Source organism: Poecilia reticulata, chromosome 18 (genome assembly GCF_904066995.2).
Source record: "Poecilia reticulata chromosome 18, P_reticulata-male-v2, whole genome shotgun sequence".
Classification (NCBI taxonomy): Eukaryota; Metazoa; Chordata; class Actinopteri; order Cyprinodontiformes; family Poeciliidae; genus Poecilia; species Poecilia reticulata.
The window spans coordinates 11,114,160-11,137,921 of NC_088847.1; the positions used below are offsets into that span (position 1 = coordinate 11,114,160).

Consider the following 23,762-nt stretch of genomic DNA (forward strand, 5'->3'; position numbering starts at 1 on the left):
TGTGGTGCAAATAAACTGCACTGCTGCAAATAAATACAGCTACTATCTGACTTATCTCACAACCTCTGCTTATTTAGCAGCTCTTCTGTGAGACTATAGCTATTACTAATACTACTGGTAAGTCGGTAAAAACATTAAAACATGTACAGCAAAGTGTTTTTGCTTTTTTTAATTGAAGCATTTTTTGAAGTTACTTGTGCTATCTTGTAACCTGTTAAATTTAGATTTCTCTACAAAATATAATTCGCAATGTTTTGACGTACAACCTGTAAAATAAGTGCTTAATATGAGTCTCTTGATGGGGGGTTTTAACACCTATATCTCGGTTTTTATTCTGTTAACTGAACACGATTTTGATACTGCCTTTGAGTTTTTAATTTTTAACCAGCCAATAAATTATGACTGCTTTGATATGATCCTGCCTGTTTGATCTCTCTCCGCAGCCCTCAGTAAGTCACCATGGTTCAGTCTAAGTCATGGGTTATGGTCAAGCATTTCGATGGCTTCCCAAAGAACAGCGACTTCCAGCTCAAGGTGGAGGAGCTGCCTGAGCCTAAAAACGGAGGCAAGAATAGATCTCTCATTCTGAAGATTTGTCTCTAACGTTGCTTATTCTAACAAAATGTGATCCATCTTGGTTTTGTTACAGAGGTGCTGATAGAAGCAGTATTTCTCAGTGTGGATCCATACATGAGGTAAAATGACAACATGCATTCATATTTTACAATATTACCAGTTATTACTAAATCACCTCAGAATAATTTATGCATCATACATTAAGTCTGTATTTCTCTTTTATTCAGACCTTTCAGCAAACTCTACATGAAAGAAGGGGATGTTATGATCGGAACTCAAGTGGCAAAGTAAGGAAAACTTTCTTAGGCGCAGAAAAGGCCCTTCGTTGACAGATTTTAAGTGTGTACATAAAATAACTTTAAGGACTGTATTACTAAGATATTCTTTCTCTTTCTTATGAATGCTTTTATGTACTAAAAAAAAGAAAATTCTATTTATATATCTGCACCTGACCCGAATGAATGCTTTGAACTTTCCACTTCTGGTGCTTAACATGTGTAACATGGTTGTTATCAGGTGAAGGAGGAGCGACTCGTAGTAGAGTCCTTTGTTTGCAAGCCATTAAGTGCAGCAGCATGATTCATGTGAAGGGGCATCGCCTCGTATAAAAAAAATATAACCTTAGCGCATGCTGCGGGCTTATTCTAGTAGTAGCAAATTTATTCTATTCTCATCCATCTTGAACAAAAAATATGTTAAGTAAGCTAATTTCCGGCAGAGTAGCTAGTACTGGATGTACACATTTTTAGAAAAATATTTCAATGATATTGCAGTTTTATAGAAGTGTTTATATTCTATGCTGTTATAGCTTAAGTTATACATTTATAAGAAACAAAAGTTGCTTATTACATTTCTAAACTTTCTAGGCAGCTGAGCACAGTTTTCTGTTCTTGGCAGACAGCTTATTACCATAACATGCTTTTAAATTTATTGCTATCCAGCCTTGTAATCTGTAAAACAATAACTACTCACACAGAAGAACATATCAGGGAATCTGTTCCATCTGTTATAGGATTATATTGACTAACATAGATTAAGTCCATCCATCCATTTTCTTGGCACCCTTGTCCCTTAGTTGGGTCAGGAGGGTTGCTGGTGCCCATCTCCAGCTAACGTTCTGGGCGAGAGGCGGGGTCACCCTGGACAGGTCGCCAGTCTGTCGCACGTAGATTAAGTCAACAATTCATAATAGCCTTCTCCTTCTTGGAAATGCTACTTCTAAAGGTCTCCTTTGTCCATAACAGTGGACATAGAAAGTGTGAAAATGTTGAATGAGATAAATGACTTCAAAACATAAAAAGACCTACATTCTGGACAAACAAATCTGTTATGGGATGCAAATAATAAATCAATATAGCGAGCAATAAATTTGCACACACCTAAACTAATATGTACTTTGCTGAAGCACCGTCTCATTCAATTCCAGCATTGAGTCAGATGGCAATCAGATTGGGTGGGCCTCTAATTTACACAACCATATCTGTGGATTTTCTGTTTATGATTTTTTTTTTTGTTCATTTTTGCTTAGGGTGATCCAAAGTAAAAACTCTGCATTTCCTGTGGGAAGTCACGTTGTGAGTAGCTGTGGTTGGAAAACTCACGCCATCAGTGATGGGAAGGACCTCACTCTCCTCATGGCTGACTGGCCCAAGAACGTGCCAATGTCGCTGGCTGTGGGTGCCATCGGCATGCCTGGGTAAGACGGGTGCTGGCTTCACTACATTTGATTTAAGGTAAACAGGTACGATGGAGTTACTTGATCTGGCTGCCAGGATTATAGTATTATATTCTAATGGTATGCTAGAGTTGCACTGATCAGACTTTCCTGGCCGATACCGATTTTTGGCTGATTCTGATCCAAACATGTGCCTTTCACCTTAATCTGTTTCGTAAACTTAAAAACATTCATCAGAGCATGTGCTCTTGGTGGATAGATAAAATAAAAATATAGTTAACACACTCTGTAGGGGTTAATGACTAACTTTGTTCTGAAAAAAAAAACAAAAAAAACAATTACAAGCTTCTATGCATATCAGAAAAAACTCAGATTTCAGAAACCTCTGTTTTCCCGTTCCCTCCTGTCTGCAGACTGACTGCTCTGTACGGCGTCGAAGCCGTTTTGAAAGCTCAAAAAGGCGAGACTCTGCTGGTGAACGCCGCAGCCGGAGCCGTGGGCACCGTGGTGGGACAGATCGGCAAGATCCACGGCTGCAAGGTGGTGGGTTCAGCCGGCTCAGACGCCAAAGTGGCCTTCCTGAAAGAGCTGGGCTTTGACGAGGCTTTCAACTACAAAACTGTCCCTTCCCTGGAGGAGGCGCTGAAGAAGGCTGCGCCTGAAGGATACGACTGCTTCTTTGAAAATGTAAGCTGGTATAGCTCCAGATGTCCTTAAACTCCTCCTGTTTGAAATCTTGTTTCTAACTTGTTGTGGTTTTGTCTTGATTTTAGGTTGGAGGTCAGTTTTCAACATTTGCTCTGCAGCAGATGAAGGAGTTTGGTAGAATAGCTGTGTGCGGAGGCATCTCCACGTACCACGACACTGCGTACCAAACAGGTGTGTCCCTGGTGAAACTTCAAAAATATTCATACCCTTTTAAAGCTTTTTTTGTTGTTGTTTTTTTTTTGTCTTAAATCTACCCTAAACTTTAGTGTGTTTGATTGGAATTCGATTAAACAGAGCAACAAAACACAGTGAATACAAGGTAACAAAACTGGTGTATATTTTTAAAATTGTTTAAAAAAAAACTGAAGTGGTAAGTTCATAAGTATACGGCCCTTTGACTCTGATGCTTCTGAATAAAATCCTGTGAAAACAACAGGATCTTTCGAAGCCTTAGAGGTTTGATTAGTGAACAACAAGGATCATAAAGAGCAATGATCCTGTGTTCCTTCTACACAAGTCATGTACAATCATGGATAAAAATATGTTACGACTTTGATTTTTTTATCCCAAAGTTCCAGATTTTTTGTTTGTTTTTTTCTAATCAGATTTTGATAGCAATAGATGGATTTTGGTGAAGATCTTTTAACTTTTCTGCTATTCAATTATGCTTAGATAGAACGCAATGTCATTTTTTAAAGTCCATTCACCTATATTTTACAAAACGGAGTGGTAAATAAAAACTTATTCAGAGTAACTTCCAAGTGAGAAGTTGTGGCTACACCTGTGACTCAAGGTGCTGAATATAAATAAATGCCAGATTTTTATTTATGAAAATCTTCAAAGGTGTTACTATTTCCTTTCATGTCACAGTTAATTATACTCATACATTTCAATAAGACATGTCAAAGTTTGTGGTTGTAATGTACCAAAATGTGAATTTTTTTTTTTGAAACGTGTTTTTTCAAAATGTTTACATATTTTGCACACTAGAGGGCGACCTGGAGTTGCTAAAGTTCAACAATAGCCGTGTATTATGCAGAGTCCAGCTCTTGTTTCAGCTTTATAATGTTGGGTATATCTTTCCCAGGGCCATACCCTCTAACCACCATAAACTGGAAGCAGGTTAAGATAGAAGGCTTCATGCAAAGTAGGTGGCAGAGCGACCATCCACAGGGGCTCAAGAAACTGATGGGGTGGTACAAAGAGGTATTATTGCTTTTCGGTTTTTTTCCTGTGAATATTTAAGCCACGTGTCCTTCCATGTCAGCGTAATGTCTGCGTTGTGCCTCTGCAGGGGAAGCTGAGGAGTCGGGAGCACGTCACCAAGGGCTTTGAAAACATGCCCGCTGCTTTCATGGGGATGCTGCAGGGAGAAAACATCGGCAAGGCTATCGTCACTGTTTGACGCCTCACCAAGGAAGTGACCCTTTTTTTTTTACAGAACACACTCACAGTTTGACAGAGCAATAATCATTATTTATGATTACCCTAGAAATAAAATAACCAGAAACATCAGGCTATTTAGTCATTGATTATTTTTAAAATGTAAAAAATATTCTTATATTCTTGTGCCTTTATGTGCAGTGTGAATGTTATGTCGCTGCACTGACATAATAATTATTCAATATGTATTCACTACGAGATTTTGTACTGATTAATAAATGTTTTTTTCCAGCAGAATGTCCTGTGTGTAATATCTTTCTTTAGTGTCTGAATTGATGTAAAATACTGTCAGGGGCAGGTGCCTGAAATATTTGCATGAGCTCAGTTACGCTATTGTTGTTAACAGCTGCCTTTTGTTTGAGCAGTAAAAAGACTGCACATTTGAATTTCATTGGGTTGGGGAGATGCTGAGGATCAGGTTCAGTGAAAACACAGGACTGATGTGAATATGAAGTTGGCTCTCGAGGCCTCAGAACAGTTTTGTGCATTTGTTTGTTATTTCAATTACAAATTAATTTAACTCCACTGCATTTAAACAAATACGTTACGAGAGAATAATATATTTTGTCAGGACATTATTAGAAAATAAAAATCCAAAGTGTGCAAAATTTGCTATGGAATGAAAAAAAAAGTTGAATTTTTTGGTATTCAAATCCTTTGAAAATGTGTTGTGTTGTTTTAATGTTACACGTAACACCCCTTGTTTTGGGGCTTATTAAAAAAAAAAGCCCTAAAATGTCAGTCACATAAGCAACTTTAACTTGTTAAATAATTACAAAAAAGCTTTTATGTTGTCATATTGTTCTGTGGATCCATGATGCAGTTCTGATGGTCAACATGCCAGTTGAAGAGCAAATTGGTCAAAAAGGGAACACCAACTGATCTGTTAGACATTTGGGCTGCATTAGCTTTTAGTTAAATCATTCCACACAGGCCAGTCCTGCCCACATGCATTAATGAGCCTTAGTCATCTACCACCCAGCTCACCACCCCAACTGTCTTGGGACAACTTTTGATGGATTCTGAGCTCTGCAGATCAGAGCCCTTTAAAAGCTGTAGTTTTGGAGATTCTCTGACACAGTCATAGTCCATGTCGTTCTTAATCAACTCTTATGCCTGCCTGTTTTTCCTGCTCCTTGCACACCAACTTTGAGAACAAAATGTTTTGTTGCTTAATAAGCGCGCCCACTAACTGGCTCCATAAAGAGATAATCACTGTTTTTCACTTCAACTGTCATAAGTCTTAGATGTATACCTATCCCTTTGGTATTTGTTTATTTAAACTATGGCAATAGCTCATTTTATCGTCTGAAACAGCAAGCGACAGTCACTGTGGTATTAACTTTATGCTACAACGCCGTGCCACCCCCTTGAAGTTGAGCTCCGTCAGTGTACTACGTCATACGTAAGTTGTTTGTCTAAACTTTAGACCAATCACGTTTCACGCTGGATCCGTTTTTCCCGCCCTCTCTTCTCGAGGCATTTAACATCACTTCTCGGCAAGGACCCTACACTCTTTCAAAGAGTTTCGCTGACTGGTGAAACTTTATTTGGTAGCTAACCCACTGTTAGATCTGAAAAACTGAAGTTCTCACGGTTTTACAGAAAGAGACTGAAATAAGGAAGTGCAGCAGCCCGACAGAGTGAGTGGACATCTTTCATAACTGCTTGCTTTTATGTGTTTTGACTAAGTTAATGATACTTTAGCCTGGTTGCTCCTCCTGTTTGTTTGTTTTGAATACAGAAATTATGTTTGAATACAGTCATGGTCGCTTTTTATTCTCACGCAAAACGTTACACAGTTGGCCAAAACAATGGCATCTTCCTGGTTTTTTATTTTATTTTTTTTTACAGATGCACGTCTGGTTATGTGTGGGCATGTTCTGATTCTGTTTCAGATTCGTTCATTTTTACTGAAGCAACAGCTGCTATCAACACTCACGGATGTTTTAATATTGAATGTAATTAACTTCATAAGGAACAGATATAGTTAATCAAAAGAAGCAAATGTGGAGTGTTGTTGTCACACTGATGTTTATGAGTTTAATAGAAACCTAAAGTGTCATCACTTAACTGCAATCACCTAAGACCACCTTATCTAGAAATGCTGACTTTCTTTTGACCAGTTCTGATGCTGGTGTGTTTTTATTGGAGGTAGTAGTTTTTGGACAATTATGAAAGCATCGCTCCTTAACCTCTATCTGACTTTTGTTAAACGGTACATGAGAGTGCACACTGATGGTCCAGGCATTTATTGATTGATAAATGCCTGGACCATCTATCATTTTAGCTCTTGGTGTTGATGCACTTAATGAAATGTGGGGGGAAAAAAACAGTTTTTTCAGTATTTAACCTGCAGTCAGAGCAGATAATGAAAAACTGGTCAATTCTGGCAGATGGTTTTTGTTTTCGTACACTAAATGGGTATTTGACATGTTTTAATTATACCTCAGTGCTATCTTAAGATCTCTGCAAAACCATTCCTAATCTATTTACACTTCGCCTCCCAAAAGTCTGGTTTGTAATGATTTCAGAGTGGGGTGTTTTGCTATTTTTCTATTGGTTTTCATCCAGTCTTTGTACCTGACTTTGATAATTTATTGGCTTGAAGAAATAAGAACAAACATCTTTAAAACGTATTCATAAAACACTAGACCTAACAGATGCATATAAATCCCATTTTAGCTAACGGCGCCCTAAAAATTAACGTTTTGGTTCTTGAATGCTATTTTTCTGTGCTGGAATGCTAACCCTTTCTCATAGATTCAGCTGAAAACATGAAACTAAACCATGAAGTAAAAATGTTTGTAGTTTTCCATTATTTGCATACAGTTCTGGCTCACATTTTAGGTTTTTATGCCTGATGATTCATAGGAGTTGGAGTTTTAAGGATTTTTAAAATGATACACTTGACCAAAAATACCCAACAAATCTCATGTAAAGCTTAGGCAGGTTGGGTATTAACTAGATCTCACTGCTTTTTTGGACTCTTGTGAGTTAAATAAAATGCATATCTGCAGAACTCATAGGGCTCCTTATGTAGGTCTTAGCTGTTTGGGTATTGAAAATAGTAGTTCTTGAGAAAGAAATCTAGGACCAAACCAAGAGTTGTCCTTTGTCAAATATATGTCGGTGACTGACATGCGCCATTATGTAACCGTACAAATCCCATTTGAGACCGTTTTTTGGTCATTTCCTGCTGATTAGGAAGTTGGGGAAGTGCACTGCTTTCACAAAAGAAAAAAAATACAGACCTTTATCCTGTGATTATGAGATAAGATGTCTACTTTTTTTCCCCTTGGGTGAAAACTATGCACTTGTGCAGGACGTGCCCAATGAAATTCTTGGAAAGACCTTCAGAAAACCTAAATATCTGACCACATTTTTCTGACTCTTTGGAATTATACTTACAGAAATCAGGTGTAACTTAAAATGTTGCAGAAGTGATTAATTATATTTTCTTTCGGATGCATTGTGATGAGGTAACTTTTATTCTTTATAGCACTAAATGTTTTGTAGCTGTGCCCAATGTTTGTACCTTTTTGATCACAACTGGCTGGTCTTTCTTTGCCTGCAGCCCTCAGTAAGTCACCATGGTTCAGGCTAAGTCATGGACTCTGGTCAAGCATTTCGATGGCTTCCCAAAGGACAGCGACTTCCAGCTCAAGGTGGAGGAGCTGCCTGAACCCAAAGATGGAGGCAAGAAAACATTCTTTATTGACTTTGAATAAACGTAAAATGTATAATTCCTTGTTCACATTTCTTTCACTTTACTACCAAACACAAATAACCTTTAGATTTTAATTTCTTTTATTTACACTCTGTATACATCGAGCTATTCTGTAAAGGCCTCAGAGGTGTGTAAGAAATCATTAGTTATTATCATAAATACCAAGAAACACAGCAGACAAGTTGAGGCCAAAGAAAGCTGCTTTAGATTATAAAATAACATCCGATGTTTAGATCATCGCACAGAGCTATGTTCAGTTTATCATCTTAAAATGTGAAGAGTTTCGGCACAGCTACAAATCAAACATCTCTTACTCATTCATTTGACTCATGAGACCTTTAAAAAAAAGTGATAAGGAGAAATTTAAACAAGTTTTAGTTCGCTACAGTCCATGTAGAGGACACAGGAAGTGCTCTGGTCAGATAGCGTGAACAAAAGTGAAGCCTTTGGCCGACATGCAAAACGCTGTGGACGCTTATTTATTGAAAAGGGGCCCAGATTGAGTTGTAAAAATGGCCGTAAGATGAGTGCACTGTCTGATTTAGGAGCACCGGCCAAACCCAGTGTATGAACGACGTTAAACGTTGAGGGTGTTGTCAATTGAAGACCATTTGATTTATGGTTTTAGTGACCGGGCTACAAGAATGGACGAATGGCAATATTTAAAATAACCCTAATTTCCTTAATTTTGTGGTGATCGGCAATTGGCTGGTACTTGCACGAGAAACCGATATTGTCCATTGCCACAAAAAGGAAATCAGTCGGTGGCGCACCCCTAATTTAAAACGATAGAAAGCTAGTCCTAGACCAGATCCGTTCTAACATCAAAAAGTTTAGCCAGTAAAATTGAAGACAATGGGCGCCTGTACTAGAGTTACCACTGGCTAAAGGGTGTGGAAGCAAGTTGAGCCACATGAATGAAAAGAAAACAACGTACTCCGATACAACACAAAAGACTGCAAAAACTACATTTTTCTTTCAGATTTTAATCTGACAGTGCCACAATGGAGGATTATTGGCTTTCTAAAAAGCACAAAAAGACATAAAACATAGTTCTTCACACAAGTAAAGGCTCGGCGGGTGTTGTGCAACCTCTCATTTTAATAGAAATGTGACAGAAACGGTCACATTTCTGATGTGCAGGGTCGAGTCCTGTCTCTGCCTCAGAGCTTTCAGACGCTGCAGAGCAAATAAAATCTGAACTTTACCAATTGCATTCACACCACATATTTCTCAGAATCAGACATATTTGCCTTGAGTCAGACCCGTCTGTTTTGCGTGGAAGAATGGGCAATGTGCAAATCTGACGGAGACAGAACAGCTACAGCAACAAAAATCAACCCAAAAGGCTGGTGGGTGTGAACAGCCGTTAACTTGAAAGAGAAACCGATTTTATCTACCGATCTTATCCATCTCCGCAAAGTCTGAAAATCAGCCTTTTTTGCTCTACTGTGAGAAACGGCTGACTGACAAAAATCTGCAGGCAACAAAAATAAAAAAGCTGGCCCTAGAAGAGATCCATTTGGACACAGTTGGCTGTTTTACAGTGCCTCATTGTTTTACTTAGGAGTTATCTGGAGGGAGAAATCACACACAAGAGAGACGAGCAGAAATGTCTCTTTTGCTTGTGGGATCGGTTCAGAAAATCACAGTTGTGTCACATGACGAGAAAGACACACACGTGGACTCTCTAACGCAAAGAGGTTAAGCTGTCCACCGGTGAAAGACGATGAGCGTCTGTGGAGTTGCCGTTTGCTAAGGGTGTGAAAGCAAGTTGGGCCGTGTGAATGGAAAGAAAACGTTCTCTGTAACTACAATAAAAGACTGTAAAAACCAAAGATTTGTCTCAGATATTTCAGATTTAAATTTGACAGGGCCACAATGGAGGATTGTTGGCTTTCTAAAGGGCACAAAACAACTGAAATTTAGATCCCGACATAAATAAACGCCTGGCAGACGTTGTGGCAGACGTCCCGCCCACCGGGACACGTCTACACATGTGCCGTTGGCTTCCCAACTGTTGCCAACATAGCGACTTTTCACACGCACACAAAAAAAAAAAAATCATCATGCTTTTTAAAGATCAGTGACTGGCCAGAAAACTGCGATCGGTTCACTTCTACAAATTAATGATCAATGTGTGCTGAATTCAAATGCACACCACACTTTTCAGATTTGCCTTTCCTTCAGCTTCACCATTGAGAGTGCTCTCCTTTGTGTTTGTTTATTAGGAGAATGACCGCCAAGGTGGTTACTTCCTGGGGTCCAACTAATAAAAACATAAAAATATTCGTTCAACACCTAGGGCAGTTTCAGCATTGACAGATAATATGCGTAAGATTAGTCAGACATAACATTTTACAGGTAACACACATAGCAATTTCCGTGCTCTTTTAAAAGAAAGTGTGCTTTTTAAATCTTTTCAATCTTTGCTTTAAAGTTAAATAAATTTCTGAAAAGTGTATTCCATTTTTCAGGAATAAATGGACTGAATTCCCTTTATTCTTGGAATAAATTCAGGAATTTATTCTACTCCCGAATTGCTTCGTAGACGACAGATTTCTGTTACAAGTTGATCTTTTCACAGTTTGCAATTCCGTCTCACAGGAGTATCTGGTAAAACGATTATGCATCTGATCAGAATAAATATGTTTTTCATGAAATGATCCAGGTCTCCCTGTTGGTGTTGATCTGTCACATAAAATCCTAATAAAAATGTGTCTCGGTTTGAGGTTGTAGCGTCACAAAATGCGAAAGGGTTTTAGGGCTTTGAATGCTCTCAAACTCTCTCTAAATAGTCTTTAAACACCAAATTGTTTATTTCTTTCAGAGGTGCTCTTGGAAGCAGTTTTTCTCAGTGTGGATCCATACATGAGGTGGGTTTTCTGGAACAAACTCCCAGAATATTGCAAAACCGCTGAAACACTCAGTGCCTTTAAATCTAGACTAAAAACTCACCTGTTTTTTATTTTTTTAGTTGCTCATGAAGCTTAATCGATTACAAATTTAAAGACGGCACTTGACTAAATGTACTGTTTCAATTGTTGATTCGATGTTGCATGGTTTTGTGTTTCTGTGTTTTTATCATGTAAAGCACTTTGAAATGCCTCGTAGCTGCACAAATAAAAAAATTTTCCGCTTGCTTTAGAAAGCAATCATGTTAAGACTTCAACCAACGGTAATGAAAGAGTGTTGCTGCTTCTGGTGTCCGCAGGCCGTTCAGCAGGTTCCACATGAAGGAAGGGGACGTGATGATCGGAACTCAAGTGGCGAAGTAAGAAAAAAACGACTGCTGTCCCGTCCGCTCACCCACCGAAAAAACCTTCACGATGCATTTTGCATGTCTGATGCTTACCAAAGCAGAACTCAGCCTTTACTTGTGGGTTTCTACCAAAGCCTTTGGTTGAGTGCGAGTCTAGCAGAGAGTACGTGCCCTAAACATTCTTGGCTGGGTCTTTGTAGATACAAATCTGTTGATGTTTTGTTGGTATCCTCCAGAGATAAAGCTCTAGGGAAAAAAAAAAAAAAAGAAAAGTAAATAAAAAAAGCTTTCAGTGAAATCCTCGGAGGTTATGTCTTGCATTTTCCACATTGTGAAGCTTTACCAAATGCAGAGGAAAACATCTGCTGCATAGTTGAAGTGCAGCCATAGCAGAGAACCCGAACGGATCTTCAGATGTGCGAGAAGTTAACCATTAACCTCAAGTTTCCACTGAGGTCTAATAAATAGTCTATATGTGAGAGCATTTTTTTTTCCTTTTGAGAATGTATAATCTTAAAGTCACAGGCTGAGGGAGCGGTGCATTGTAAAAGAAAAGAAGGGGAATGAAACAACTTCCAACAGTTTTATTACGTTGTATTTTGGTCATGTAAGTTGCAAAACAATTTAAAATAAATCAATATGTTGCGTTTCATTCAAACTCCTCCTTGAAGTTCACAAAATATTTTCTTTATAAGACCAGGCCAAAATAGCAAATGCAGATGAATTAGTTTTTCACCAACTCCGATTTCGAAGTCCAAGATGGCCGCCTCATTTAGTAGTCTAATAGCTGTTTGACAATGTAATTTGCACTTTTGCAACCACTATTGCCGTTGCTAGTTGCTACAATGGTTGAAAGTACAAAGAAATAAATGCATTACTTTAGCTGAATTGGTAACGATAATTGGCCTGACTGCTGAGCACATAGTTGAACACGGCAGAACTAGGATACCAGGACTTTTTTCTAGGTCCACACAGAGATGAACACGGTAAATTTTCATAAATAGTTAAGAAAAAACATACGTCCCACAGTATCACAGGATGACTCAAAAACCACACGGCGTGTGTAATGACTACATGTAGCTTTTAAAATGTAATCATTAATCAAATTCCACTTTAAATAGTGTTTTATCATGTGGCTTTTCTGGTTCAAAAATATTGACAGGACTAATTTGCTTCTGTGGAATTTTATTTATTTATTTATTTTTATTTAATTATACAAGCCCGCAATGGAAAAGACTTTTCTTGCACCTGATGTATCCTTTGTCATGACACAAATGCATTTTGTCCTGCAACGGAATCGGAAATGTCACTGACGGGTAACTGTTTGTGTGCAGGGTGACGCAGAGTAAAAACCCAACATTTCCTGTGGGGAGCCACGTTGTGAGCAACTGTGGTTGGAGGAGCCACTCGGTCAGTGATGGAGCAGACGTCACTCCCATCATGGCTGACTGGCCTTCAGACGTTTCGCTGTCTCTGGCTCTGGGTACCATCGGCATGCCAGGGTGAGACGGGCTGCATGTCGGCCGGCACAATATTACCATGACCACAGACTCAGTATTGTAAAGAAGTGCAATAAGTATTATCTAAATATTTATGTGTCACACATTCACTCTCTCTGTGCTATGAATTTGCTTAATCGATGCTTGTTGTTTCATGTAAAGTGTTTTGGAAGTATTTAAATATCACAAGTCGCGCTGTTTTTGTGAAATTTACCAACATTAGACAAGGCATTATGCCATACTCTGCAGGTCTTCCTGAAGAAACACTTTGCAGATATACTGGTTCCATCTCAGTGAATTTGAATTTTTTCAATAATTCAGTTTGAAAAGTAAAACATGAATATTCTGATTACACACATGGTAAAATATAGTGTTTCTTTCCATATTATTATTTTTTTTATGATTATGGCTTACACCTAATGAACATGTGTTAAACTCGAGGCCCGGGGGCCAAATCCTGCACCCCACAGCTTCTTATGTGGCCCTCTAGACCCCAGAGGGACGCATAAATAAAACCTTCGAGGTAACAGTTGTTTGGTTAAAAATTATTTTATCATTCAAATCGACGCTTTAATCCCAAATTACGCCACTTAGTCCCTCCAGTTTTTCTGAGAAATTCACACAAATTCAACACATCCATAGTTTTTTTGCATTCATTCATAATTGGTAGTTTATTGAAAATTTTTTTTGCAAAAATGATGGGAAACGTTAAGTTTAAATGACGCTAACTTCCACCTGCAGGTGGCAGCATTTCTTAGCTCTAATACAGTGCTGCCTCAGCCTGACTTGGTATCAAGTAATCGAGAGTAACAAAAAGTCACAAGTATCACAAAAGGTCTTGCAAATATTTCTGACATATTTCCGCAAAATCAGTTATTTTGATTGCAGAAAAATCATGAAATCCAAGAGGGATTGATCAAGCCATTTAATAATATTTTAACTGTTTTTCAGTGAATTTTATAGATACATTCTGGCACAGCAAGCCCTTCTGAGAACAGTCGTGATCTTGACGTGGCCCCGAAATGGGAATAAATTTGACCAACCCTGACCTGAATTCAAAAGAGGCTGGAACTTGTGGGGGAAACAGGATATGGGAGTTGACTGTCTTTTACTTATTTTGTTTCCTGTCTGCAGGCTGACGGCTCTATACGGAATAGAGGAGGTTCTCGGACTGCAGAAGAACGAGACCCTGCTGGTGAACGCCGCAGCCGGGGCCGTGGGAAACGTGGTGGGACAGATCGCCAAGATCAAGGGCTGCAAGGTGGTGGGTTCAGCTGGGTCAGACGCCAAAGTGACCTACCTGAAAGAGCTGGGCTTTGACGAGACTTTCAACTACAAAACTGTCCCTTCCCTGGAGGAGGCGCTGAAGAAGGCTGCGCCTGAAGGATACGACTGCCTCTTTGAAAATGTAAGTGAGGTTTGGTGCCGTTATCTTGAAATAACCAGAGGTGGGCAGAGTACCCAACCGTCATAGCCAAGTAAGAGTAGCACTGCTTCAACACATTTTTACTCAAGTAAAAACGTATTTGGTGAAATAACTACTCAAGCAGTGACTGATTAAAACGTCTGATTTAATATATATTTTTTAAAAATGTATTAAATATTAAGTCATGTTCAAATTCTGGTATTTTAAAGACCAAAATACCAAATTCAAGCAGAATATTTTTTTTAATAATATAAAATTTGAAGCTAATACTTACAATAGGTTATTTATATGTAGTGTATGTTGGAAAAGGAGAAAATAGTTCCAGTGACAATGTGTGGTGTTTATGTGTAAAAATGATACAACAGACTCGACAGATCCATGTTGAAAATAACGGCAAAACAACAAAGATTGTGTTCAAATATGTCTGACTGTAACTTTAAGTGTAGATGTGTAGCTGCATTTATGGTTAAAAATATGTTTGTTCCTTTAGTGACGTTACTCCTAGTGGGTAGAGAAGTCAGAAATTTTACTCAAGTAAGAGTAGTGATACTTTATAACAATATTACTCAAGTAAAAGTAAAAAGTATGCTGTTGTAAAACTACTCCCAAAAGTGCATCATTTAAAAAAAAAAGAAGTTGCTCATGTAAACGTAACTTAATGAATATAGCTAGTTACCGCCCATCTCTGGAAAAGATTTAAGTTTTCGTCCAGTTTTTGTTCATGACAAATTTGTACTTTTTATTAGGTCGGAGGTTATTTTTCAACTGTTGCCCTTCCACAAATGAAGACCTTTGGAAGAATAGCCGTGTGTGGGAGCATCTCCACTTACAATGACGGCACACCTCAGACAGGTGTGTAAACTGTACATTGTTCAGATTGAGATCTGAACCAGGTGGTAAGTCTCACATTACCACCTGTAGGCAGGGTGCGGTTCTGACCCGATTTGTTTCAACTGGAACGTTTCTCAGGGCCTTACCCGCACTTCACGATGATCGTCAAGCAGCTCAAGATGGAGGGTTTCACGCAAAGCAGGTGGCAACACAAAAACCCCGAGAGCCTCAAGAGAATGATGGCCTGGCTAAAAGAGGTGCGGTCATTATTTTAGTTGCTTTGACGCTGGATCACGTTCAGATTCTGTTGCGTTTTGGGCAAACATTTAAACTTTTACCTTCATTCTGCATCGACCAGATCAGACTAACATATTCCTTCTGCCTCTGCAGGGGAAGCTGAAGTGCAGGGAGCACGTCACAAAAGGATTTGAAAACATGCCAGCTGCTTTTATGGGGCTGCTGCGCGGCGACAACATCGGCAAGGCTGTTGTTGCAGTGTGACCTCTTGCCAACGGGAGGCGCTGACGAGTTTACGCATGAAGAAGGCAGTGTCGATGAAGGGGGTTCATAGTAAATTGTTGGTGTAGATTTCTTAGATATTTCTGTTAATGGGGTTATAAGTGAGCTAGGGACTTTTAGTTTAGTCAAACATTCTTTGAGGAATCATTAAGACATTAAATGTGAAACAGTGTACTAACCTGAACACTTGACAACATGACCTTTGGGGGTTGCTGATATGGATGCAGCCCAGAGAGGCCCCACCCATTCTTGGGGTTATGTAACTTCCGCCAAGCCTTACTTCCTTAATCTTTTTGTACTTTGTCTCACTTGCAGGTAGCTGAGGTTTCCTATTGAGGGGTGAGCTAGCTGACTGTCCAGTCTGTGGCTTTTGTTTTCTTCTGCTTACTTCCTGTTTCTTGGTATACATGCATTTATGTCTAACATAGCTAAAGTTGTATGAAAAGTATTCAGGAGTCCTTAAAATAATTAGTGGTTCTGGAGAAAAGAAAGAAAAAGCTAATTCAGTCCTATGCTAGACCAACATGAAGTAATACTTATAATACAAATCTGAAATGTAGGGGATGCATTTGTATTCAGTCCTGAGTCAAGACTTTGTGGAACCGTCCTCTCCTGGTTCCACAGCACTTCTTTGCAAAATATCTCAAGCACGGTCAGAGTGGATGCAGATGATCTGCAAACGTCCATTTTTGATTCCTGCCACAGTTTTGGAATAAGTTTGGACTTTAAACTATTGCAGTGTAATTCTGGCTGTGTGTCTCAGGCCCCACCACCAGAAAGCAAACCTTCATCCTAGTTTGAAGTCTTTATGATCTCTAACCGATATCCCAGGCATTGCAAACATAACTACTTTCTCTTGCTTCTATCATAAAAACTCAATTGAAAAATAAATTTAGGTTTGTGGTGACTAAATGTTAGAGTTCAAGAGTCATGAATACTTTTTGGAAGCTTTAGTATCTTCACAGCTTAACTCTACTATAAAAGTTTACTTTTGTACTTGTAATAGGTTTCTAATGTTGGTTATATAGACTACAAACCTAGTCATTTGTTATAATGAAACACAAGAAGCACCAGAAGGTAAAGATTACTATTATTTTATATATACACTCACAACTTTGTTGATCTTCTGTTGTTGATTTAACATACACAGTGTATTGTACTTGTATTTAGTATTTACTTCAAGCTTTTTTGTGAAAAATAAATGATTGTTCCTCTGAATCTTTTAGGGGGGGAAACAGACAAAATATGTTGCATTGTTGTGCTCTTTCCTTTGTTCGCGTTAATGTTTTGTCAAGGTCGTCTTGACCTTTTCCCAGTCGCATCTCATTCTTAAAGTCATGATCCCTGAGAGCCTCCAAAGCCGGACAGAAGACATCAGTTAGGAAAAAAGTACTAAAGAATGTTTAAAAAAAAATACATGTACCATGGATCACAGTGAAGAAGATGTAGAGCAAGAAGAAATGACACCAAGAACTGGAAGTTCCTCCAAAACTAATGAAAGTACTGGTAGAAAACTGGTCTGGAAGCCTGCCAAGAGGAATAAAGCATCATAGGTTTTTCTTACACTTTAAAGGCATAATGAATTTACTTTAACCTAAAGTTTTCTTTAAATAACGTTCCATTCTGTTATAATAAGGTGTTGTATAAAGTAAATAAAATTTTTATTTTATTCCTGAAATCGATCCAAATAAGTGCAAAGGCAATTGAGCTCTGCCCTGGTGAAAATGTGCTTCTTTCTGCTTTAGATTGTGTTTTTTGTGCAACCCCGTCGTTTGTTTTTAGATCTAGGATATGAGAGATTATGAAGAAGGACGAGAAGAGTAACGGCGCAGGGGCACGTACACGTCGTCATTTCGCGGCGTAGCCATGGACGACTTGCCACAAAACCGAGCTGCGCTGAGTACATCATTTACGGTAAACCAACAATTTGTCAAGTCATTATGACTTGTACCACTGGGTTCGCATCATTTGCCGGTACACGAAGAAGCGCGCGGAGTGGGCGGAAATTGGACACAATACATAATCCGTTTCACATGCAAAACTACTCAAGTTCCAGTTGTACGAGAAACGTCAGTAATGAACACGATAACGAAGAGCTGCTAATAAATAAATACAATTTATTTAGTAAAGTCAACCAATCGGATGTAAAAAAAAAAAAAAAAAGAGCTTTAGTCAAGTTTTTTTATTATTATTCTCTGTGGCCTATACCGTTATACCATGAGGTGGCATTCGTTTCTTTTTGTGGTCGTCACCACCTTACTATTTAGATACAAACTCATCACTTCTGGCTGGACCTTGCGCTGGTGAACCAGAAAGGAGCAGTCTTGGTACTGACGCTGCTCCTTCTTACGTCTCCGAGTATATAAAACTGAATTCAAGGATCCATTCATCTTCACTACACCATTGATAATGGTTTTCAGAATAAAAGTAATCGCACGATGATTTAATTTACAATTTTAAAAAAAACATAGAAAAAGACATAAAATGAAAATACAATTCATTATATTATAAAGTTTCAATTCGGTTTTATTTTGGCGGAAAACTGTATTTTGCATCGGTTATTGGACTAAAGACTTTTATTTTGCTAACTGCTAAACTGACTTCCGCTACTGTTTAGACTAGCTTGTCCGAGGCTTTAAAAGACGTTGGGACGTTCTCTGAAACGAAGGTATTTTGCAAACCCTGAGGTATCTTTTTCCATTGAGGCACACATCAAAAGGCAGTTATCATGGTCCGGGAAGTGAAGGATTTAGTAAGTACTTATTTTGACGCGCAGCGTCTCGATTTTACAGCGTTAATTTCCATCATGTTTGCCATTCTTACTTTGGGGTTAGGTAGGATAGAAACGCATCCATGCTTCTGCCCTCGCGCCTCTTTTGCAGCTCTTTGAGTTATCGTGATGCTTGATCCGTTGTCCGGGCCTGTCTGTTTGGAGTTCATTTAGCTACGTTTATACACAAGATGTGTAGCTGTTAATAGCTTATAAACTCTTAAACCCGCCGTCACCGTGGTCCCAGCAGGTTACACGAGGCTTACTGGGTCATCGTGCGCGAGGCTGCTGGACTTTTACCATGATGTAGTCCACGCCGCTGGTATGAAGTTGGCTTCCGATTCATAGCGCTTGAATCCTGTGGTTAGCAAAAGGGCTATCTCGTTGTATTTTTTATTTTATTTATTTAAACATTGCGTGCCTTTTTTTCTTTTTAATTAAATCCATTTTAACATCGAACTAAATCGCCTAGGTTAGTCTTGTATTCTTAATGTAAATATATACGTTTAAACTAGACTCTGCTATAGTAGAGGCGGCTATAGAGTTGTCAAGCTTTTGCTTACATAAACATTCTAGTTATTGAAGCGGACATGGTATAAGGGAATTTGAAGGCTAAAAAAAAAGCAGAATTAAGTCCTTTACTTGGCTGCCAAATGAGAAGCCAATTCCGTGCCGTTTTAGCCCTAGCTGGTACACCGCCGCTGTCAACATGTGTTCAAAAGTATTGCTTGGACTGTGTGCCCGTCTGGTTTACTTGCTGGAATCATTTGTGCATAAAAAGTAAATAAAGTTGAGGAGCAGACAAAGCTCAAAGTTGGGCGCTTGTGGAGCAATTCAGCGTTAGGCTACGCCGCCATTCACAGCAGGCCCAGGACGAAGGGTGGAGACGCTGATGATACTTAAACAGCTCAATAAAAAATGCAGCTGTCCCATATGGTGAGATAGTAGCAGCCTTGTGACTCATTGATCAGTCTGTTTAGTACAGTATCCAAACACAACGGCCCGAAAATGACCGCAGTTCTTATTTTCAGTGGATGGATGGATTTTTTGAATCGTGGGAACTGAGCCCCACGACAAAAGATGTTGAAGAAATGTAGATCTCCACTTTTAAAAACGGGTGAAAGGCTTAAAGGGGGGAAAACAATCATGAAAATTTAAAATTCTCCCCCAAACTGCTGTGCCTTGCCAAACTTTATACCCTTGGCATCAGCACAGGCAAGGCCATGCCAAAAATGAGACGCAACACAATGCTGCAGAAACCCAAGAGTGTTAACAGCTTATAAATGTTCTGTGTGTGATCCGTTTCACAGGCAGATTTCGAGTCCATCCTGAAGGAGGCTGGAAACAAGCTGGTGGTGGTGGACTTCACAGCTACATGGTGCGGTCCCTGCAAACAAATTGCCCCAGAGTTTATTGTAAGTGTTTTGAGTCTGAATATTTGTGTAAATGCAAAATTTGTGTGCAGTATTATTAAGAAGCTCAATTTGGCTCAAAATAAGGGTGGCTATTGTAAAGCGAAACTGTGCTAACGGCGGCCCCGAACCAAATGTTTTGGATCATTGCCCTCAAAGGGTGTGGCATCTGTTTGGAGAGGAAGCTTGTTGCTTTGGCAACCTATTGTTTGCTTTCCCCACCTTGAAGGGAAATGCTACACAGGGATACATGGTTACTTTGACTAAAGTTGATACCTTTTCATGGAAAAACATTTATGTAATAACTTGTGTTGGATACCAAAATACTCTTACTTGGAAAAAAAAAACAACCTTCGTACTTGTTTTTTAAATATTCAACCGGCTCTCTTCCAGAAACTGTCGGAGGTGCCTGAAAACAAGGAGGTGGTTTTCTTGAAAGTGGACGTAGATGAGGCTGAAGTAAGTCTCCTTTTTATTTCTTAATCATTGTTTATTTTAATATCGCATCATCCAAAGTCCTTTATGAAACTAATAGTTTGAAATTGGTATTTAATTTTATACAAACAAATTGATTAACAAAAAAGATTCAGGTATCTTAAAGTGGCATGCAGGAAAAATGCCTTCAATAATCAGCAGCCCTGATTTTTTTTTTCTTTTCTTTTTTTTTTAAGCACTTGTGGTAACCCCATAAAATGTATATTTTCTTGTTTTGTCAGGATGTGAGCAGTCAGTGCAAAATTTCATGCATGCCTACATTCCAATTCTACAAGAATGGTGCGAAGGTGAGTCCAAACACTCATTTGTAAAATTTTTCTTTTCTAAAAAATGTGTCCTCCTCCCTTATTGGAGGAACACTAGAGTCGTCTATTATTTCAGAGATCAGGATCCTGAAAAGTTACAAACACGTTTTTGTGAGAATATTTGCTCTGCGTGGTTCTTGCATATTTGACAAGTTCGGTTTAAGAGGAGATTCTTGAGCAGTTGGGGGAACTGTTATCTGAATTTTGGGAACTATGGTGCAACAGCTTTCTTCATGCGTGTCCACAATGACTCTGGTGTAAAAACAATGGGTTTCTGGAGAGCTCAGACTGAATTATGACTTTAAAGTGAGACTACAGAATCATGGTCAGAAGCATGAGATTTATACTTTTTTTTTTCTTCCTACACAGAGTAAAGATTTACTATTGAAACAATTTTAAGGCATCTGTAATTAATGTAAAATAATTCAGTTCAACTATTTTAATTGCATTTTTTTAAATTCTCAGATACATGTTCCAAACCCTCACAAAGAGTATGAATCACATTCACTCAGGGGTTAAACTAGACTTATTTTAAATTGCATCTCATTTTATTTTATGGAGGAAGTCGAACTCTGACATTAGCTTTTTGACGCCACCTAGTGGCGTGTTTGTTCAAAATGTTGCCTTCATCAAAGTTACCACCAGTTTCACCTTTTTAGTTTATTAAACCAGCTGGTGGTTTGCGGTCACTCAGCAGGTGTGACCCTGAGTCTTTTATTAGTGTGAAAGATAATAAAAATAATTTTTGTGGGAACACTTGATCTTTTAACAGTCTATGACTGAGAAATGTGTAGCATGTGGCTTCAGATTCAGACAAAATAAGACTCGGACTCACCTTTTGAATTGTGACCTGAAACTTGGAAAACATTGACTTGTCAGCATCTGATCTATTCCTCCTTCCTCAACCACACTGTACATGTATAGCAACGGATTCAATAAAACATATTTAGGTAAAATTTTTAGATATTTTGTTTTTTTTTTGTGGTGAAGACACAGTTGTGGTTAAACTGTCTATATGCGCTGCACTTAATAAAATCCACAGAATAAAACCCTGAGAGGCTCAAACAATAAATGAATGAGCTCTAATGGTTTGGCTCTCAGGTGGTGGAAAGGCAAACCGGTTCTTGACTGAACAAAAGAACTGGAACCAGAATAGCACCGTTCTCCAGGCTTTAGATCAGTTTGAGATGTGTTAAATGACGAAACGAGATCACAAAATACAGAGCTGTGGGAGATGAGATATGCCGCGATTATGCGTGGTAACTCTTTGTTTTCTGCGTTTCAGGTGTTTGAGTTCTCTGGAGCCAACCTGGCAACACTAAAGTCCAAACTTGAAGAGCTGAGATAGACGCCGAAATCCTCCTGACCAATCCACACACGACCACACTGTACAAAGCCTCCAGTAGAAGCTGTTACCCTCTAAACACATCGGAGAGGATCCCCTCTTGAATTTCATGTAATCATAATGTCCGCTGTCCCATTTCAGCTATAACTTATGTTCCACCGTTTATGTAACGACCCCGTGGTCCTGTTTAATTCAGTATGTCTCGACTGTCTTTTAGACTGAGCTTCAGCTAGATTCCAAAATGACTGACTAAACATGTCTGTATGTTTTTTAAAAAAAAAAAAAAGGTGGATTTAATAAACGGTGAATCAATAATTTTTTTTTGTTGCACTTTTTCATTTAAAGTAGAAACACTAGCTGACAGAGACGTGAACAAGACTGAATGCTACAGACCGGTGGATTCATGCTGACGGGAAAGGAAAGTTTAAAATGCCTTACAGAGCTTAGCAGAAAAAAAGTCAGTACTTTTCAGTTACCACAAAATCAAATAAGTCCATTTGATTTTGCATTGTAGCTGCTGTAGGATTAAATCAGCAAATTGGAATGTCTAATATTTAGGTCTGAGTTCTAACTATGCTGTACAGGAATATATGAACAAAGAAATGTATGAATGTTACTTTTACAGGTTAGTTGGTTATGTGGGCCAAGTGGATAACATTTTCAAACATTGATAGGGAAGAGGTACAACTAATAAATCTATTAACCAATCAATCACCAGGAAACTTATTAAAACCGGGATGCGCCACGCATTGTGTTTCAGACTATAACGCCCAAAACAGACGTATAACTCACCAGAAATCAGTTTTCTTACGCACTTTCTCTCTGGCTACTTGTAATCAATACTTGATCCAACTGAAGCGAGCCCTCATCTTTGATTGGTGTGTTGTACCCGCCAGTATAACAAAATAGACCTGAGAACCTATCAGATCCAGGGCGGTTAAAGGAGTGGCCAATCAGATTTCAGGGGTGGCACAAGCTCCTCCCCCACCCCCTTAGCCAACACCCAGTCAGGTAGCATCCTCATTGCATACCTGTGTTTTTCCGAAGGTTGTAGCCTTTATGGCAAGCCGTTTTATCATTTAATAGCCTGGATTTGTATTCCAGATATCTGTACATCGATTATTCCCAGTAAAAAAAAGTTATCTGTAATATGATTATTTTACAATTTTCTTAAAGTAATTCTCCTTAGAACAAATAGCATTACATTCCCCATCCATGTGTATTGTATACACATGGATGGGATACATGTGTAAAAAATACACATGTATGGTGTATATACACATACATTATCTGGAATAACCATTGTAGATAAATTACATTGAATTCTTACATTGGAGAAACTTATTTCAGATAGCTACAATTCAACTGTTACTAGTAATGACTATTTCTATATAGATTAAATAGGAAACGTATGTTTTTTCTTCTCTGCAGGATCACTTCCTGTATTAGTGTGCATATGATACTAGAGAAAATGGCTATTTCAAATTAGATCTGCTTAAATTAACATCAGCAGTCTTCTTCAGGTTGTCCACACACATTAAGTTCATCCCTGAAATCTGAGTTTCATTATATCACATTTACAGTAGTCAAGAGTATGTAAAATAGTTGCATGTAAAACTGATTGTAGATATAAAATCACAATCACATAAAATCCCCAAAAAGTACTTTGAAGTTTTTAACATGTAAAATTTGATTTGAGGCATATCAGTGCTTTTGTGAGGCCCAATATGTATACCTTGTACACATATTGACACCCGCACTATCTA

General features: G+C 38.6%; 3 protein-coding genes across 3 annotated transcripts; all 3 read left to right on the top strand.

The window, feature by feature from the left end:
* On the top strand, positions 1–4,474 carry LOC103475970 (prostaglandin reductase 1-like). The gene is made up of 9 exons (XM_008427974.3): positions 1–117; positions 444–565; positions 650–695; positions 804–863; positions 2,105–2,272; positions 2,665–2,938; positions 3,025–3,130; positions 4,047–4,165; positions 4,254–4,474. The coding sequence occupies exons 2-9, from the start codon at positions 460–462 to the stop codon at positions 4,362–4,364; spliced, it is 990 nt and encodes a 329-aa protein (XP_008426196.1). The 5' UTR covers positions 1–117; positions 444–459; the 3' UTR covers positions 4,365–4,474.
* A 1,392-nt stretch (positions 4,475–5,866) lies between these two features.
* On the top strand, positions 5,867–16,915 carry LOC103475975 (prostaglandin reductase 1-like). The gene is made up of 9 exons (XM_008427980.3): positions 5,867–6,045; positions 7,980–8,101; positions 10,963–11,008; positions 11,347–11,406; positions 12,729–12,896; positions 14,028–14,301; positions 15,066–15,171; positions 15,289–15,407; positions 15,541–16,915. The coding sequence occupies exons 2-9, from the start codon at positions 7,996–7,998 to the stop codon at positions 15,649–15,651; spliced, it is 990 nt and encodes a 329-aa protein (XP_008426202.2). The 5' UTR covers positions 5,867–6,045; positions 7,980–7,995; the 3' UTR covers positions 15,652–16,915.
* Positions 16,916–18,262: 1,347 nt separating this feature from the next.
* On the top strand, positions 18,263–22,311 carry txnb (thioredoxin b). The gene is made up of 5 exons (XM_008427979.3): positions 18,263–18,421; positions 19,750–19,854; positions 20,245–20,310; positions 20,568–20,633; positions 21,937–22,311. The coding sequence occupies exons 1-5, from the start codon at positions 18,398–18,400 to the stop codon at positions 21,997–21,999; spliced, it is 324 nt and encodes a 107-aa protein (XP_008426201.1). The 5' UTR covers positions 18,263–18,397; the 3' UTR covers positions 22,000–22,311.
* The last annotated feature ends 1,451 nt before the right edge of the window (positions 22,312–23,762 follow it).